The 17,809-nt window shown below is 36.4% G+C and overlaps 1 protein-coding gene across 1 annotated transcript; it reads right to left on the reverse strand.

The window, feature by feature from the left end:
* Window positions 1-4,376: 4,376 nt before the first annotated feature.
* slc39a4 (solute carrier family 39 member 4) lies at window positions 4,377-17,148 on the reverse strand. The gene is made up of 12 exons (XM_032581875.1): window positions 16,107-17,148; window positions 11,816-12,133; window positions 10,049-10,250; window positions 9,838-9,956; window positions 8,394-8,568; window positions 8,104-8,276; window positions 7,769-7,957; window positions 6,586-6,690; window positions 6,277-6,337; window positions 6,030-6,182; window positions 5,751-5,938; window positions 4,377-5,661 (listed from the first exon to the last, which is right to left on the reverse strand). Exons 1-12 carry the CDS (start codon window positions 16,362-16,364, stop codon window positions 5,533-5,535), a joined length of 2,070 nt encoding a protein of 689 aa, XP_032437766.1. The 5' UTR covers window positions 16,365-17,148; the 3' UTR covers window positions 4,377-5,532.
* Between the last annotated feature and the right edge of the window lie 661 nt (window positions 17,149-17,809).

A 17,809-nucleotide genomic window follows, 5' to 3' on the forward strand; every position in this document is an offset into this window, starting at 1 on the left:
CTCGAAATGGAAATTAAGTGCAACATAGTAATTTGTTTTTTGTCTTTTATGAGCAATGTTTTCTTTTTCTTTGCTTTCATATTTAATTATAAAAAAATGAGGACTCAAAGAAACAAGCATCCAGAAACTTTACTGACTTTCGACCATCCATTCATTAAACTTGTTTAGGTAAAAAGTTATTTAGGAGAAAGAGAGAAACTTGCTCTGCTCTTCTTGAGAAGCTTAGAGTAAAACATTTTTCAACGCCTAAACAGAAAACATTTGGATAAAATATTCCATATTTAGTTTGCCAAGTAGATGAGGAAGACATTAAAATTCTTTTTCAGATTTTAATTTCAATGAAGTGGACCCGCTACTTCCCCTTCAGTGAGTCCTGCGAAACACAATTTGAAGAAAATCAAGCTTTCTATAAAAGAAAACTGGATTTCTACATTAGATTATTTTAGAAACGGCAATGAAGATAATTTCCTACATCAAGTTATTTTTGGTTAGGAGATTAAATCTAATTTTGCATCAGATTTGGATTCCACATCACGTATGTTTCCAGTTTGTGGTTTATTGCTGTTATTTCTAAGGTTGATGATTAATTCTTAAGTCTCACCAGCAAGATCAGGCCATCATTGCTCCATTCATCACATGCACGGCACAGTCATGCTCAATTGTAAAAGAGTTATGGCGATGATGATGAGATGGCATCAAATCTTTTATGGTTAAAAATTAAGGCTTGAGATTATGTAAGTTTCAGAAAAAATGTTGTGTAACGGGTTATAACATTCTCAAGTCAAGGTTACCTTCACCGGACCTGTTTTGGGAATGTTTTCTTGTTAAAGCCAAGCAATCTTTCCTCATTGTGTTGCTACGAAAAGCTGAATTTATCTTTTGATAGAGACGTTCTTCAATATAATTACGTTTCTACTCAAACAGTTACGGTAGATTTTAAACCAATAAATGTATTTGTAACAAAATAATGAGTAGCATTTGGACTGGTGTTTATTGGTAAGGTTTATTGTTACACCACAAACTGTAAACCAATTGAGTACAGTAAATGAATAATGAAGTTAATATCTGTTGTGTGACATTATCTCCTTTATTTGTCAGCAAAAAAAATTACATCATGTTGAAATACAGCATGAGTAGTTTGCACACAGCGTATAGTTTTTCTTCCTTCAAAAGCTGAGCCTGCATTTACACTGCAGCCCAAAGTGACCCAAGTCAATTTTTTTTTTTTGCCAGTATTTAATATTTTCATGACAATCTGAACAACACAGGCCGGATTTTTTTCAAATGCGACCCAGGCTCCTTGAAAATCCGATCCGTATCTGATGTTTTCAAACGTGACCTGAATCTGAACGGCCCGGTCTCATTCGTCCGACCTGAACGTCATTGATACTCGACAAACGTCACTATTCTGCGTCCTGATACGCGCCAGCGGGAAGAAAAACAACCACCATGGCGGACGATAATGAGGATTAAGTTGTTAAAATGCTGGCTCCGGTTGGACAACAACTTTAAAATCGTAAGCTATGCTCCACCGTTAGCATTCATGTTTACTTTCGCAAACACCGAGCTCTTACTCTTTTTTTAATGGCGGTTGGTAAAACACTGAGCACGCGCTCTCTATGTGTGACGTTAGCACATACAGCTTAAAGGTGATGTATAAATGTATCTTTATTTATAAACTATTTTAAAAGCAGTAAAAAAAATTTCCCCAAAGTGCTTTAAATCATAAAAACAACACAAAAGTCTCACAGAAAATAAATTATATATAGGAGAGATAAATCTTACATAACGATGCCATTGTAATCTATATAACATTTCTTGCTTTTCATTGGCTCCTTTCATCACAGCTTCAGTACAATACTTTCTGTGTTTTTCTCTTCTTTTCAAACACAGATGTCTGAAAAGACATGGATACGATGTTTGAGAAGCTCAAAGGTCCAGCTTTAGAGGGTATTCCTTTTACTGTTTTATCACCACAATAGGTCAAAAGGCTCCCTTGAACCATAAAATCCCATAAAGCCTAATTTATGGGATTTTACACACCTAATTATACACACCAGATGTAAAAGCTGACCTCAAGAAGATTTGGTTTGCCTCAGTCAGCAGCTGCTGCTTTAATCTGTATAATCTGTCTAGTGCGCAGCCTGGTTGTTTAGATTTAATAGGCTATTTTGCCTCAGTTAAATTCAGACTGGTCATCCTTGATGTCATGTGTGCAGCACATACTCGTTATATGAACACGTAATCTTTCTCTGAGTGATAAACATCCTCCTGTCCTATGCAGTGAATTGTACCCGGACTCTGTCCTGAGTTAAGATGTTCATGCAACTTGGAAATGCAGCAGATTAGTTGAGATAACGTTGACTTTGCACAGCGAATCTGGAGCAAGTCACACAAAAATCAGGCACCTCAAAATTGTGCTGTCATTTCCATTCCTCAAATGTAAAGACAAAAGTCAGAAATATATAGTTCAAAGCACAGGACAGAGACAGGGACCAAAATCACTTTCTGATTTATTCTGGGTTTTAACAGTTCCAAACTTTAACACGTGTTGGGTTAAACGATGTCTGGAGTGTGTCCGTGGTAGTTTGTCTAATTTACTCAAATCAAACAGCTGTCATCTGGCATGTCCACAAATTGGCAACGAGTCTTTTACTTCAGTTTGGAGTATTTTTTTTGCCCACTCTTCTTTGGAGAATAGTTTTAATTTAGGAACTTTAGAGGGGCTTGAAGTATGAACCACAGTGCCAGGTAATTTCCAGTGGCTTTAGATCCAAACTTTGAGAACGTCACTGGAGGTTTTTGAATCATTTTCTTGTTGCATAACACAAAAGCATTTTTGTCTTGTGGTCATAAATTAATTGTTGGACATTCTCTATCAAGATTTTCTGGTAAAGACAAGTTGTCCAGGTCCTAAAGTTGAAAAGCAGCTCCAACCCTACACCACTACCTTGTTTGGCTGGCAGTAAAGCCTTTTTCCCCCCTAAGTAACTGGACAGACATCTTGCAAAAATTTACTTTTTGTCTCATCAGTTCACAAAATATTTTCCCAGAGGTTTTGGAGATCATTAAGATATTTTCTGGAAAATGTAACATGAGTCTGTGTTAGCAGTGGTTTTGGCTTTGGAGCTCTAATGGAGGCCATTTTTGTCCAGATGCTTATTGTTTACTTGTGAAAGCTGACTGACCTGGATTGAAGTAAATAAATGAGGCCAGTAAAGGCTTAGCTGTTATTCCATTTTTCTTTACTGAATTGGCTGTAACCTTTGCCGCATTAAAATTGGTCAATATTCTTGAATTGCATAACTTTTTGAGATCTTGTAGCCTACTTCATGTTGTCAGACCGGGTCTGCTGGCGGTAATCAGGACTGGTTGTGGCTGGTGAAACTGAGCTTGATTGCTTTCCAACCAACAGGACTAATCACAGTTAATTCATCATTTAACAAGAGAGAATATTACTTCCTTGCACAAGGCCAGGTTGCTTTTTACAGCTTTTCCCCTGATAAATAAATTTACCGTTTGAAAACTCAGGTTCACTGAGGCTTTTCTTGTCTAATCTTGTTGCTGTGAAACATGTAAATCCCTGAGGAAATATTTCAGGGAACAAATACCTTTTCACAGCACTAGACAGTCGTGGCTAATTATGAAGTAGAAGCAAAAATAATAGATGCTTTTTAACATTTTGTAGATGAGCATTTGCATTTGGTCATCTAAAAATGCCAAAAGTGAACAAACTAACATTTGCGTTGTAGCAGCTTACTTAGATTTTATGAGAGAACCAGATTTGTTTAAATTACAGTAAACTTGTGTTGGGGAAATGAAGTAATTGTCACAACATAGTTTCTTTTATCGTGGATATTTATTCTTTATTCAACAGTGTTGTGTTCATTTTTAAGCCAGATTACATCAGTTAATACTGATGTAATCTGTTTCTGCTTTCATCACAAATGTTAAAGGAACTGCGCTAACCGTTTTATCAACATGAAGGAAATACTTTGCTCCAAGCTGAGGGATTCCAACAGAGTGTTTCCTGATAAGAAGACGACCAGGACAATCTGTCACCTCTTATATCTGCTTATCACAAACACTTCACTATCACTTTGCCATTTGGCTAATATGGACTGATAGGAGCGTGGAAACCTGCATTTTAATCAGCAAAATACCCTGAATCATAGACGTGCTTGGAATGAGTTTTCTGTTTTTAACCAGGTTAATGGTTGAGTTTTGACTCGACTATTAACCCTGGTTTTGAGGTTTTACTCACCTCAAAACCAGGGTTAATTGAGTCTGAATCATCTTTCCTTTCTGGGAGTAACGGAAAGGAAATACGGTTTTTAATGTGTACAAAAACGCTGTTCCAGTGATAGAGCCATGTATCAATTCAGATCAGTTTATTCGTATAGCACCAGTGGTTCGTCTGTTCGTTACAGAGAAAGAAAGTGGTATACAAAAAGATACATAATTTTCCCATTAACAAACACATATATGTTCATCATTTGTTCATAAAAATAATTAACTTATTCATGTAAAAAAAAAAAAAGCTACAGAAACAATAATTGGCTTTGGATAAAAACAGAAAATCCAAAGCAAAGTCAGTGTCTTTGTCAGCAGCCATTTAGCAAAGAAAAGTACATCAAAATGTGCCACTGAAAAGTTAGGAAAACATAAATTAAGCAGCAAAGACAAAAAAAAAAAAACAGCATCAAAAGACATTTATATTCATTTAAATATTTTGTATTTTAAAAATGAGTGTAAATCGTATTCGGTCACATTTGATAGAGTTCAGTAACATTTTATTTGATAAAAACTCTGAAAAAACATCTCCAGTCTGTTCCATGTTATGGTAGTTTCAATGGAGTGTTCACATGGCCACACAACCTTTCATTTGGTATTTGGATTCAAGTTTTTTATTTACTCCATATTGGGACTTCCCTGTGTATGATCTCCAAGTTTTAAATTTATTAAACCTCATTTCATTTGAAGCACATCAGTATTTAGCTCTTTCTATTTGATACAACATGTGCATCATGGCTAGTACGCTTTTTTATTTCCTTGCAATCTGTGGAATCCTCCTATAAATAAGGGAGGTTTCTTCTCCATAATCAGTGTCTGTTATACTGGATAAAAAACTCTTATCTGTATTTTATTAGATTGCATAATGTTGCATGTGAGAGCGGTTTCAATAGAGCGAACAGCTCAGTTTGCACAGTGACATTACTTTACAGTGTTCTGTGTGCATGTCTCTGCATGTGCAATCAGAGATGATTAATGCATTCAAGATCCAAAATATCGTTACAGTCGTAGGACAAGATATGCAGAGGATCCAGAGTACCCAAAGGACTGCAGTAAAGGATGTAAAGAGCTAAACTAACTCAGGGACAAGACTTTCTGGGGGCGCTTTAAATTTACATTTAGACAACTTTGAGGAAATACTCAAACATTAATTTAGATTTTTTTCGTTTAAAGGGTTTACAATGTTTCCAGGGAAAAGATGAGCCATTAGGAAAGGCTTGTTTAATAGAATTAAAACTATTAAAAGCTAATCTTGTCCTCGTAAAGTGACAGCAGCAGCAGCATAATCCAGCCGGTTAGAATGCCGGCGTTCTGCAGCAGAAACGTCTGCCACGGCCTCTTGCTGCTGACGTGGACCAACGTTGGGAGCTGAGAGTAACAGAAAGGAAAGACGGCTTTCAATGTGTTTCTGCAGGATTTTTGTTTTTATTCAACAGTAATCAAGTAGTAGCACTCACCATATCAGCCAGTCCAATATAGAGAAAGAGCCCTGCAGCTATTGCACCTATCCACTGCTGGGTTGCAAGGTCAGTGGCTATAGACAGAGAGATATACAGGCCTATAAAAGAGGTCAGGGCGCTGCCCACGTTTAAAAGCATCGCCTTTTGGACAGACAAGCCGCTGTGGAGCAGGATGGCAAAATCCCCTGCAGAAATAACAGCAACACAGTAATGTTAAGTCTTTAGCTAAAAACCCCAAATAGGATAAACTCAGATGTTCAGAGTAACGTAGCTCACCGAGTTCATGAGGGAGTTCGTGGCAGAGCACCGCCACTGATGTGGCCAGACCGGACTTCCATGACATGGAGAAAGCAGCGCCTATCGCTAATCCGTCTGCAAAGTTGTGTATCCCGTCACCAATGGTTATCATGTAAGGCAGCAGGCGCTTTTCTGTAATACAAAAGATTATAGTTTGTGCAATAAACATGGTGATTATCCCGATTTCATGAACTCATTTTTCTTTGTCGGGGGATGTTTTACTCACCTCTTCTCTGCTTTTTCTGCTCTGAATCATACTTTTCTTCTTTGTCTTCATCATCATCAATCTGAAATGTTTGCATTACCCTTAATGTGATTCAAACAATTCAAGCAGGTTGTCTTAAAAGTAAAACTACAGGATGATGAATTCATTTCTACCTACTTTATCTAGAAAAGAAGCCATTTACTACAAGACAAGTAGGTGATGTATTTGTTTTCTTTTTTTGTGAATATTAATTCAACTTCTATAACACCCATTTCAATCAGGCAATAGTCTTAAATGTTTTAATCTCATTAATTTGAGTCATTTACTCACCAGATCTGCCTTGGATGCAGACTGAGACTTCTCTTTTTGTTTCTTTTCCTGTTGGTACATCTCTAAAACCCCAACATGATCGCAGTGGTGAGGGTTTGATTCGTCCTACAAGAGGTGCAAAACACTTTGAAATTTAGGATAGAAATAAATATTGATCCGATGGCAATTTACAGAAAGACTAAACAGAAAGTAAATTGTTCCAATTATTAGTATTATATGCTTCTTAATAGTTCTGGCAAGTGAGACCAGATGTTTATAATGACTAAGAAAAAGACACAAATCCCCCCCCTCACTTTCGGCGTTAAAATCATGCTAAAATTTTTCTATTTTTGATCAGTTTCTATCTGCTAACTGGCAGAAAAAAGTGACACAAATTTAAATTCAAATATATTTTCTTTTAATTTTTGGCGTTTACACCCTCCGGTTTGTAGAAATTGGTAGGTTGTCCTTTAAGTCCTGCGTGACTTAAATGTTTCTGCTATCGTTCAACAAGTTTCTTATAATAGTTTTCTGAAATTCTGGCTCATTTCGTCCAGTTTGTATTCTGCCTCACATAAACAACTTTTCAGCGTTGCAACTGAATTTTCTATAGGATTAAAATCAGGGTTTTATTATGGTGTCTCCAAAATATTGACTGTTTTCCTAAAGTCATTTTGTATTTAAATTATATGATTGGAGGAATTGTCTATTTAGAAAACCCATTTCTGCTCCAACCTTTACATTCTGCTGCTGATTTAAGATGTTTCCTCCATTTTTTAACCATAATGTTCCTTATGCATGACGCTATCTATCTTGTCAAGAGCACTGGTTCCTCTTTCTGAAAAATTATGCTGCCACTCCTGTCCCTCGCAGTTTGGTTGGTGTTTTCAGGCTTAAAATCTTCACAGTTTTTCTCCAAATCCCTCCAAAGCCAATCAGAAGTTCACAGCCTTAAAAGCTAAATGGCCTCAGTGTATGCACACTTTTGAATTTCTAAAAACATATCCCAATATTCTGACTTGTAATGCAAAGAAATAATGTTGAAAGTCTTAACTAGCCTAAAACCTACAAAATGTTTAGTCTGATTTAATGTCAATTAGTGATTTAAACCTAATTTTATCTCTGGAGCAGATCTGAAGACACAAAAATTGCTTTTTTATAATAATATGAAAGTTATATTTTCAGGTTCAGTGTCTCCACTTACCCCCTTATCATGATGGTGTTCAGTTTCATTCGTGACCATTGAGAAGATGGTTTCCATCAGGTAAAATACATAGACCCCTCCAACCACCGTCAGCATTTTGTACTTGTAGTCTGGGGTTTCTACGTGATCGTCGTTTGAAAGCTGATGAGAGTCACTACCGTCCTCTGTGTGAACGTGTATACCAAGAATCTGAAAGCACAGCGAAAGGAAGGTCAAATTTAGATATGTTAATGCTTTTTTTTATGAATTGATAATGGAGAAGGCATAATTTATCCAACACAATCAACAATTACAGAACAAATGTACTTCGTATAATGAATTTTTTCTTCACCCACCATTGGTATGAGGTGCAGCAGGGCATCTCCAGTCAGAGCACCGACAGCCATGCTGATGCAGAACTGGACACACATCTGGAAAAGGTTGGTACATGATGTACACAGCAGCATCACGATGCCAAGCATGGCAATGAGGGTTATGATGACATTGGCAACGGTTGCATAAAGATATTCTGCAGGGAGAAGAGCAGGAGAAAGAAGAGGTCAGGTTTGTCAATCAGTTAAAATAACATATCCATGTTTCATAAAGTGCAACCCAATCAAAGCAGCAGCCATTGTGTCACGCTCACTGTCAGTGGTGGAGAGCCCCTCGGGGGTCACTGGTTCTGGCACGTTGGAGCACGTTCCACTCAGGATCTGCTGGACCAGAGCAGGACTGAGCTTTGCAATGCCAGATCGACCCATGCCAGAACTTTCCTCAGTAAGTTTGTAGATCTGGATCAGTTCGTCAGCTGTGAAACAGTGCTGAAAAAGAATAAAAGAAAATGATTAAAATGGCATATTTTTAAACATTATTTGCAATATAATGCTGTTTTTCTTCCCGAACACAAAAGCTTATTATGCAGTGTGTGCTTACTAATGAGAAAAGTGGATGATTTGAATTTATCAGTTAAACGGCTGCATGAACAAAAATATTCTTCTGAAAACTATTTTTTGGCATTAGACTAATTAGTGGGAAAAGTGTTTGTCCCCTTTCAAATTTCTCGTTTGTTTGGAATTTTGTCTGAAATATTCCAAGTTATTAAACCTTTTTTAGTTTCCTAGTCAAAGTGTAAGTGATTTTGAACATTTATTTGTGAAAACCCCCCAAAAGATACCTTTAATGGGGTAGAAGTAGATATTTTTTTACAGCAGATTATGTTGGACCAACTTAGGACTGGACAATATGGCTGAAAAACGTATCACAACGTAAGCGTTTCATATCAGTCAATATCAATAATTACCAATTAGTTATTTTTGTTTTAAATATCTGAAATACTGCCAATCTGGTGGTGAGACCGTTCTTGTTTTATCCACAGTTTTCACTCCACACCGTTTTTTATTTTTAAGCAGTTATGAGGCAAAGAGCTAAACTGCTGCTGCGCCAGTTACTCAACAAGTTGTTGCTAGGTAACCACAAGTTACTTAGCAGGCTGTTGCTAGGCAACCAAAGAGTCGGTTAGTAAATTCCATCCAACCTTACTTAGCTGGCTGTGAGAGGTTGAGCAACTAAAGCCTTTCCTCTAAATCCCCCAGAATGCCGTGCGGTACTAGATCGGAGTTCAGCGAAATGATTGAATATTCTATCAGACGATTATCTATTGATATTGATCATGTGTTTATAGCAACATACAAAAAAATATGAAAATGATTGAAATGATCAGTTTCTCTGATTTTACTCTTTATAGGTTTATGTCTGAGTAAAATGAACATTGTTCTATTATTATATGAACTACTGACAACATGTCTCTGAAATTCAAAGCAAATATTTAGTATTTATTTGCAGAAGAAGAGAAATGGTTAAAATAATGAAATAGAGCTAGCAGAGCTCAAATAATGCAAATAAAACAAGTTTATATTCATTTAGAAGCAACAATACGATTGTTTTAACTCAGGAAGAGTTCAGAAATCAATATTAGGTGGAATAACCAGGAGGTTTTCAATAGGGTTCAGTGCAGTGGACTCTTAATTTTTCCAAAAATGTATATTGTTATTGATTTAGGATTTCATCATGCATGTCGTACAGGTACTTACATGCTGCCAGCTGTTACTTTTAGGCCCGCTCTGCTTCCTTCGATGATGACCAGTGTCGTCGATATGGTCATGGTCGTCCTCTGAACCAATATTCAGGTTCGTCATGAGAACCTCCAAATCTGCAGAACACAAAGCACAACTGAGCACAAATATCTAGACGTGAACCATTTCTCCTTAGTTTCAGTATGGACTGGACTGCCGGATTATTTACCATGGACAGTGAAATTTTCTGAACCAAGTTGGGTTATGATATAATCCAGAAAGAAGTTCTCTTCAGGCAGGGACTGACCACTGAAGCAGTAACCAAGCAGGGCATAGTACAGGACACGCCCCAACACCGCACCCACTTCCTGTTTCTGGTCTGGAAACAACGGGTCCACTTCCTCCATGATGCTGCTGGCCGCTACACAGCTCTGAGGACAGAAAGGTAAGCATCCGCAATAAATAAAAGGTTTGTCTTCAAACTTCCTGTAAGTTTAGTTGATTTAAATTTTTAAAAAAACTGAAAACCCCCCCACATGACTCACTGAAGGTTTAGAGACTTATCCTCGTTTCAAATTTGAAGTTATTTAACAAGTATGACACATAAACAGCAGCTTAAGGACGGAGAATGTTACTTAGTTCACTTTAATTATTGATACTGCTGGGAAATTGATCTGCTGGCTTCTGTTTCGCTTCATATTAAAGCAACTTTTGGATTAATATACAAAATAATTTTATACATCATTTCTGGTTTGAAAAAAATGCAGAAAAATGTACAAACTGGAGATTTTACTCAAGTAAGAATAGCACTACCTCAACATATTTTAACTCCAGTAAAGGCAACCATCCAAGAAATTACTCAAGTAAAAAAGTATTTGGTTAAAAGGTTTACTCAAGTACTGAGTAACTGATCAAATGAATCGTTTAATATTTAAAAATTACATAATCAGACCAAAACATACAGTGAAGTGGAAAGTTGTGTATTTTAAAAGACTAAAATAACAACAAAAATATCAAAACCACACACACACAAAAAAAAATTCCAAATCAATTTCTTTCAATAAATAAAAAATAAAAAAAATAAAACTTTAACAAAAACTGCAGGTGTTTTTGTCTTTTGAATTTTTGGTAAAAAAAATGAGAATCCAGAAATTTTACTCAACTAAGATGAGAAATACTTCAAAATAAAATTACTCAAGTAAAAATAAAAAGTACAGCATAGTAAAATATATATATATATGTACATATATTTTAAAGTTACTCAAGTAAATGTAATTGAGTAACAATTACTAGTTGGGTAGTAACTAGTTGGGATGCGGGTGGGTTGAACAGCGCTAACAGTTTAGCATTCTGCAGCAAAAACAAGCTGAAAACAAAAAGAAATAAATATGCAGTTTGTTAAAAAATATTCACTATCCAAGAAACAAAAATGTTAAACTTCCTCATGATATTCTAAAATATATAATGAAACTGGGATTGCTGCATTTTGTATGACTGAAGCTGGAATGTGGCCGTTTTTACCAGAACTTAGCTGGGACCTGACCTCTGTCCGGGGAGGTGCTTGGTTTCAGGAGACCAGACTTTGATGGTGCGAACATGCAGTGTGAAACTTTGACTTGTCGGCTGGTGCTATTAACCAATAAAATATTTCTTAAATTACTTATTGATACCTTCAATGTACAATAAAAGCTGAAAAATTTTAACTACAGAGTGATAAAGACTGTTACGCAAGCTTCTCAAATTGTTTATGGATTTATTTTGTTTATTCAGGGCAGTAGTTTCCGAACTTATAATAATTAAACTTGAAATAAGAGTCTTGAAACCATCTTCTCTTCAAGCTCATTAAACCTTAAGCAAAAATATGCAACAAGTCAAATTGTCTAATTTAAAAACTAATTTTGAACATAAACTTTTGGTATTTTAGGATCCAAGCATCGTAACTTCATGATTTTCTTGTATTTTTGTGCACCAAAAAACGGGCATCTAAGGGTTTTACCTTATTATTTGATGGCTCATAGTGGTTCTGCAGGTCCTGAATCACACCCTCAAGTCCACCAACACCGATGTGAGTGTGTGAGCGGTGGTCAGAGTGTGTGTGTTTGTGCAGGAATAGGTCCGTCTCCTCTGCCCACTTCCCCTGACCCACGGCCGTACAGACCAAGCCCGGCGAGGAGAGGTACAGGACGCTGCCTGCAGCGAGAGCCGGGAACTGAGACACGCTGACCGTTACGTTTTCCTCAACGTTTCCGCTTTCTTCCCTCCCATGGACAGAGTGATTCCCGATGAGTTGATGAACAGAACCTGCCAGGTCACACTGAGTATTCAAACGATGAAAGAGACAAAGAAAAAAAACACAAACACACACGAGATCAGTTCAGCTTTGCAGGAATTAGTCAGAGGTTTTCAATAGTGCAGCAGATTAAACAACCACCTGTGGTGCCTTGCATTCATTTACAGTAAATGTTTTAAGGTTTTCCCACCCTCTAGCCAAAAGCATCAATGTGATTTCTATTAATATCAGGATTTCATGTGATTTATGTGACAAATTTCATTATTGTGAATTCTCGCAATTCTTTTCAAATAAAAATCTTCCAAGGTGTGGTTTCAAAATTCGGTTCATCCCGACCTATTTTCCTAGTACACATCTTTTCTTTTTGCCTTTGTAGAAGTATTACCTTTAATTATGACAACATTTCCTATATTTCTAAGATCAATATTAACGTCTGGATCTATTCTGAGTAGAAATGAGCGAAGTTCAAGCATCAGAAACTGAATTTCACTCGGCTCTGTCGAGATGTGAGCAGCAGCAAACGATGAGACGAGAAACATTCATTACAGGCTACAATTTAGGCAACCTAATCCTTTAAACTGACAATAATGGTTATATATTTTATGTTGTACGTTAGACTTGCATTTCGAGTCAACATTAAATAAATTGTTTACTGCAACTAAAAGACATCAGGAAGGAAAGTGGGGGCTGTTGAATGATCTGGACAGAAACTTTCAACAAATACAGAAAAATATTACTTTAATTTTTAGTTGTTATCAAAGCCATAAATATAAAGTTATGTTTTGCATAAATAATTATTCTTTTTTGTCCCATTGCAGTCACACAAGATATATTTCACAGTTTCATCTGCGCATTGATGCATGTTACAGCTGTCATCGAAGAAGTTCAAGGACTCTGTTCCTACTGATAAAGTATTTTATCTCAGTCAGATATTATAGCAATTTGTCAAACAGGATGAAAAGTCTAATATGAAGAAAGGAAAGCAATTCAGCCTCAGTGACGAAACAAAAAGCTTTATTATTCTTCTGATAACTTAACAAGTTCCTATGAAATGTTAGATTAAGAACTCTTTATAGGCAGAGAAAAAAATGTTTTAATTTCAGTAATACATTTTGTATTAAAGCTATGTTAATATTAGCCAGTAGGTTTTAAAAGAACACAGATGTGATGCAATTAAGTTTCATTCTTTAGTCTCAAAAACATCCAGATACAAGGGTTAAAAAAAAAATACTGTGTGACTTTATATGTTTTTATTAAATTTCTGCAGCCAATTTGGAAGTAATTCAATACAGATTCAACACTTGAACAGATTAATGAAAAGTATAAAAACTACAAATATTTAACTTTCAAGGTAAAAGCCATACATTAGCAGTAATAACGGGAATGGTTTCCTGGGTGCAAATGTTAGATTTCATCTATGTTAAACAAAAGTAAAGCAAAAATGTGAAACCAGAATGTAAACTTCAGCAGCAGTAGCTTAAAATAATAGCCTTTTTGTGTGAGTTTATCAGCACCTCCGATCTTTGCGGAGGGATTCTGACCTACAAGTTACAACGTAACTTAAGTTTATTGAGGCCAGGAACCTGCTTTTGAGTTTGAGGTCTGGACTTTGACTGGAATATTACAACACCTCAATTCTTTTCTTTTTTTTGAGTTGTTCTTCAAATATTTGCAAGGAGGCTGAGGTCACTTGGGTCCTGAGGTAATAAAACAAGCCCAAGTCATGACCCCTCCACTACCGTGCTTGACAGTTAACATACAGAGAGTTATTTTGGTTTTGAGAAATAACAAGTCATTGTGACTAAGAGAGACACATCTGAGTTGAGTTCCTTGCATTTAAAAAAGGTCAAGTAAAGCAATAGCATAGATTTCAAAGTGTTGTTGAATTAGTGCTGTAGCTTAACTAATTTCTGGTAAGTTATGAATTTTATGAGAGATTAAATGCATTTTCTGGACGTTTCTTATTCAGATCCAACTCTGCTAACCTGAGCCATGCAGCCGCTTCTTTTGCCTTTTTTGAGAGAAAAGGTTCTGTTAATAAAAAGCAACGTATGTTTTTCTGACAAACAAATTTAAAATCTAAATTTAACAATTGGTTTTACAAATATAATTCGCTTTGATGAAAAACAACAGAACAATTCAGGACTGTGTCTTTTCTCCAAGAGCAGAGAAATATTACACATTAGTTTCCGTAAAAAGATTTATGGATATCATTACATTTATTGGAAAATGCTGCTCCGTGACGCATCGCATTCCCTTTTTTGATTTTACCTTTCTGTTACAATTTCACTGATACAATGAATTCCCCTGTTTACAGACAAAAGATTATCAATTTTTACTTTTGATAAAAACAGCTTTCATTAATCAATGCATTTATTTATAACTGTGGTTCCCAAAGATGGGGTCGGGGCCCCTCTGGTGGCCACAAATCAACAAATGTGGGGTCATGAGATGCTCTTCAAAAATCAAACTAAATAAAAATATCATTGTAAAGCATATTTATGATATAAAGGTAAGAAGAGCTAAATAAAAATTATATATTTTCTGTTAATTGTATTTTTAATGTGTATGTATTCGCTGCTGCTAATTAAAATTTATCTGGAGCCGTAAAATCAACATGATCAGAAAAAGCATATTGCTTGAATATACCTGCTTTTAAAATGTGTTAATTTTCTGGTTAACTTCAAGAATGTTTGAAAGAATTATTAATATTTTAATTTTTTTGAAACAAGAAAGTTTTTGCATTTTAACTGATGTGAACAAAGGTGGATCTTTTCTGCTTTAATTAGTTAATTTAATAAAAATGTCCACATCTTTTTATCCTTTCAAAAAAAAAGGAAATTAAAGGAGTACACATAATTAGTAACTTAATGATGAAACAAAAAACATAATATATTATACTACTGTTATTTTGTTGGGGCTTTTATGCAGATATTGTATGCAAACACAGAGAAATTACTAAAACCAGCTCTTTTATTATTATATAATGTTTAAAAAAATGCTGCAAAGTTTAATAGATTTTAGGGAATCGAGCCGCACCGACACCAGAGCTGCAGGGTAATAATAAACCAGCAACCAGGGTGTTTAAATGTTAAAAATCACTGTTTATTCTCTTAATTTAAAATTTAATTCTCTATGCACATACATTCTGGTTTGAGTTAAATAAATAAAAATGTGTTTTTGTTATTTTTTTTATTGTCAGGATAATCTGGAATTATTGAAAAATCAGTCAAAGATGTAATTATTCAAACATACTTTTTTTTAATTTTTTAATATTGTTATATATCAGCATCATTAAATTTGTACTTTTTATTTTCATTTCCCCACTGTTGGACACCTAATTTTCTCTACCGCGTTACAATAATCCTGTTCTACATTTTAAATTGGTTTAATATAAAAATGTTCATATATATTCCATTTTTGTAAAAGTTGTATGTTCATAAATGTACTTTTTTAAATGTTAGATTACAGAATAAAGTCGATATACAATCTGTATAAATTTAAATATGTACTTTCTTACAACTTCTTGACCCATAAGTTTACATTTGTTTTAGTTTTATGTTCTGTAAAATTGTCAAAAAAAAAAAAGAAGGATAGATTAGATTAGGCGCTACTGCCGCTTTTTCCGAAACAGTTTCAACTTTCCGTAGCAGACAATTACTAAGAATTAGTTTTTTATTTTACGGTATTTTTTTCAAAACAAAAAAAGCAAATGATAAAAACAAAATATAAGTTTTAAGTTTTACTTTCAAGTTTGAATTTAATCAACTTAACTTCGCTTTCAATTACTTTTTAAGCATTTACTTATTAAGATACACTTTGTTTTTAACCAAGTCAACATTTTACGACTAATATTTTTGGATCTAAGAAAATCCTTTTTATTTCCGCGGGTAACTAGTAGCTCTTGGACCTCGACCTCTCTCCCCCTGAGTAGCAGTTCGGCTCCCGGCTCCATCGACCCTAACCTGGCAGCCAGGTTCGGCCCAATAAAACTCACCTTTCCACACGGCACCTCGCCGCACTGCACACGATTCTGCAGGGTATTAAACAGGGAGCGAAGGGACTCCCCGGTCAGAGAGCGCTGGCCCGGAGACACGACGCTGACGACAGCGTCGTACGCGTCCTCCACAGCCGAAGCGGAACCAACCGAACCCGGACAGCAGGAGAGGGAAAGAAGCAGCAGGACGACGGACTTCATCTTAAAACTTCCTTCAGCCTGGGATACAAGTTTAAAGCTGCTGCAGCGGCGGCACATTGAGCCGTGAGGAGCCTCTGCTCGCAGATATAAGCCTGAAAAGCGGCCATGCTCTCACCGGATCTGGACTCTGGATTGTGATTGGCTGAGACGTGGCTCGGGGTTTGGCGCACCTGTTGCCTACAACACCTGCAGACTAGAGAGGGGGTCTCTTCAGCAACATGGGGTCTCTCTTGTTGCGGGTGTGCACTTACTTTCTGGAATAAAAATATTTAATTTCATTTGAGCATTTTAATGGAACAAATGGAGTGATAATGACCTGAAGCATGACCTCTGGAAAAATGTTACATAACGTTAGTGGATACAAAGGGCAACTTATAAATAGTGACTGGAAATTGGTAACTTATACATACGCGGAAAAGCACATTTGCTACCAAAACTTTAAAATATGGTAGTATGACCTTTGGAAGAAGCTATTATTGTTTAAACTTTTGTGATATGAGTAGTTTTGTCAATTTTTGATCATTTAGGCAACATTGCCCAGGACGGGGCTAAATGGTGCTGCAGTTAGGCCTGAAAGTATCCCGCAGGCGCAGTAGAATAGTGTGCTCAGCGTTTTGCCAACCGCCATAAAAAGAAGATTTAGTGCTCAGTGTTTGCAGAAGTAAACATGGATGCTAACGGTGGAGCATAGCTTACGATTTTAAAGATGGAGCCAGAACTTTGACAACTGAATCCTCATTACATTCCACCATAACTGTTTTTCTCCCCGCTTGCGCGTATCAGGGCGCAGAATAGTGACGTTTGTCGAGTATCAATGATGTTCAAGTTGGTTGGATGCAACCTGGACGGTGGGTCACATTTGAATCGGATACATATCTGATATCCAAGGCTGCGTTCATACTGCAACCTGAAGTGACCCAATTCCGATTATTTTTTATTTTTTGTCAAATCGGATTTTTTTGCTAGGGCCGTTCACACTGCCAAACATATGCGACCTGAATGTACTGCAGTCTGAATGGGCAACGGCCTGAAAGTGTCCCGCCTGAGCAGTAGAGGGCGCAATAGCGTGAGCGTTCTCAGTGTTCTGCCAACCACCATAAAAAGAAGAAGAAGCGCTCAGTGTTTGCGGAAGTAAACATGGAAGCTAACGGTGGAGCATAGCTTACACATTTGAAGTTGTTGTCCGACAGGAACCAGCACTTTAACAACTTACTCCTCACATAGTCCGTCATAGTTGTTTTTCTTCCCGCTGGCGCGTATCAGGACGCAAAATAGTGAGATTTGTTGAGTATCAGTGACGTTCGGATCAATGCAACCTGGACATTAGGTCACATTTGAGTCGGATACGTATCAGGTACGGATCTCATTAAAAAAAGAATCCGACTTGTGCTGTTCAAACTGTCATGAAAAGATCGGATACAGGTCGCATTAGGTCAAAAAAATCGGAATTGGGTCACTTCAGGCTGCAGTGTGAACGCAGCATTAGTAGCGCTGTTGTCTTC

This window comes from Xiphophorus hellerii, chromosome 13, assembly GCF_003331165.1.
Source record: "Xiphophorus hellerii strain 12219 chromosome 13, Xiphophorus_hellerii-4.1, whole genome shotgun sequence".
Taxonomy (NCBI): domain Eukaryota; kingdom Metazoa; phylum Chordata; class Actinopteri; order Cyprinodontiformes; family Poeciliidae; genus Xiphophorus; species Xiphophorus hellerii.

Bases quoted from the DNA above. Each gene is read 5' to 3' on its own strand.
- slc39a4 (XM_032581875.1), bottom strand. From the start codon at position 16,364: ATGTGCCGCCGCTGCAGCAGCTTTAAACTTGTATCCCAGGCTGAAGGA. The intron at 6,183-6,276 runs GTGAGTAAAACA...TTTGTATTACAG, and splicing joins GCAGAAAAAGCAGAGAAGAG to AAAAGCGCCTGCTGCCTTAC. The intron at 5,939-6,029 runs GTGAGCTACGTT...TTATTTCTGCAG, and splicing joins CGAACTCCCTCATGAACTCG to GGGATTTTGCCATCCTGCTC.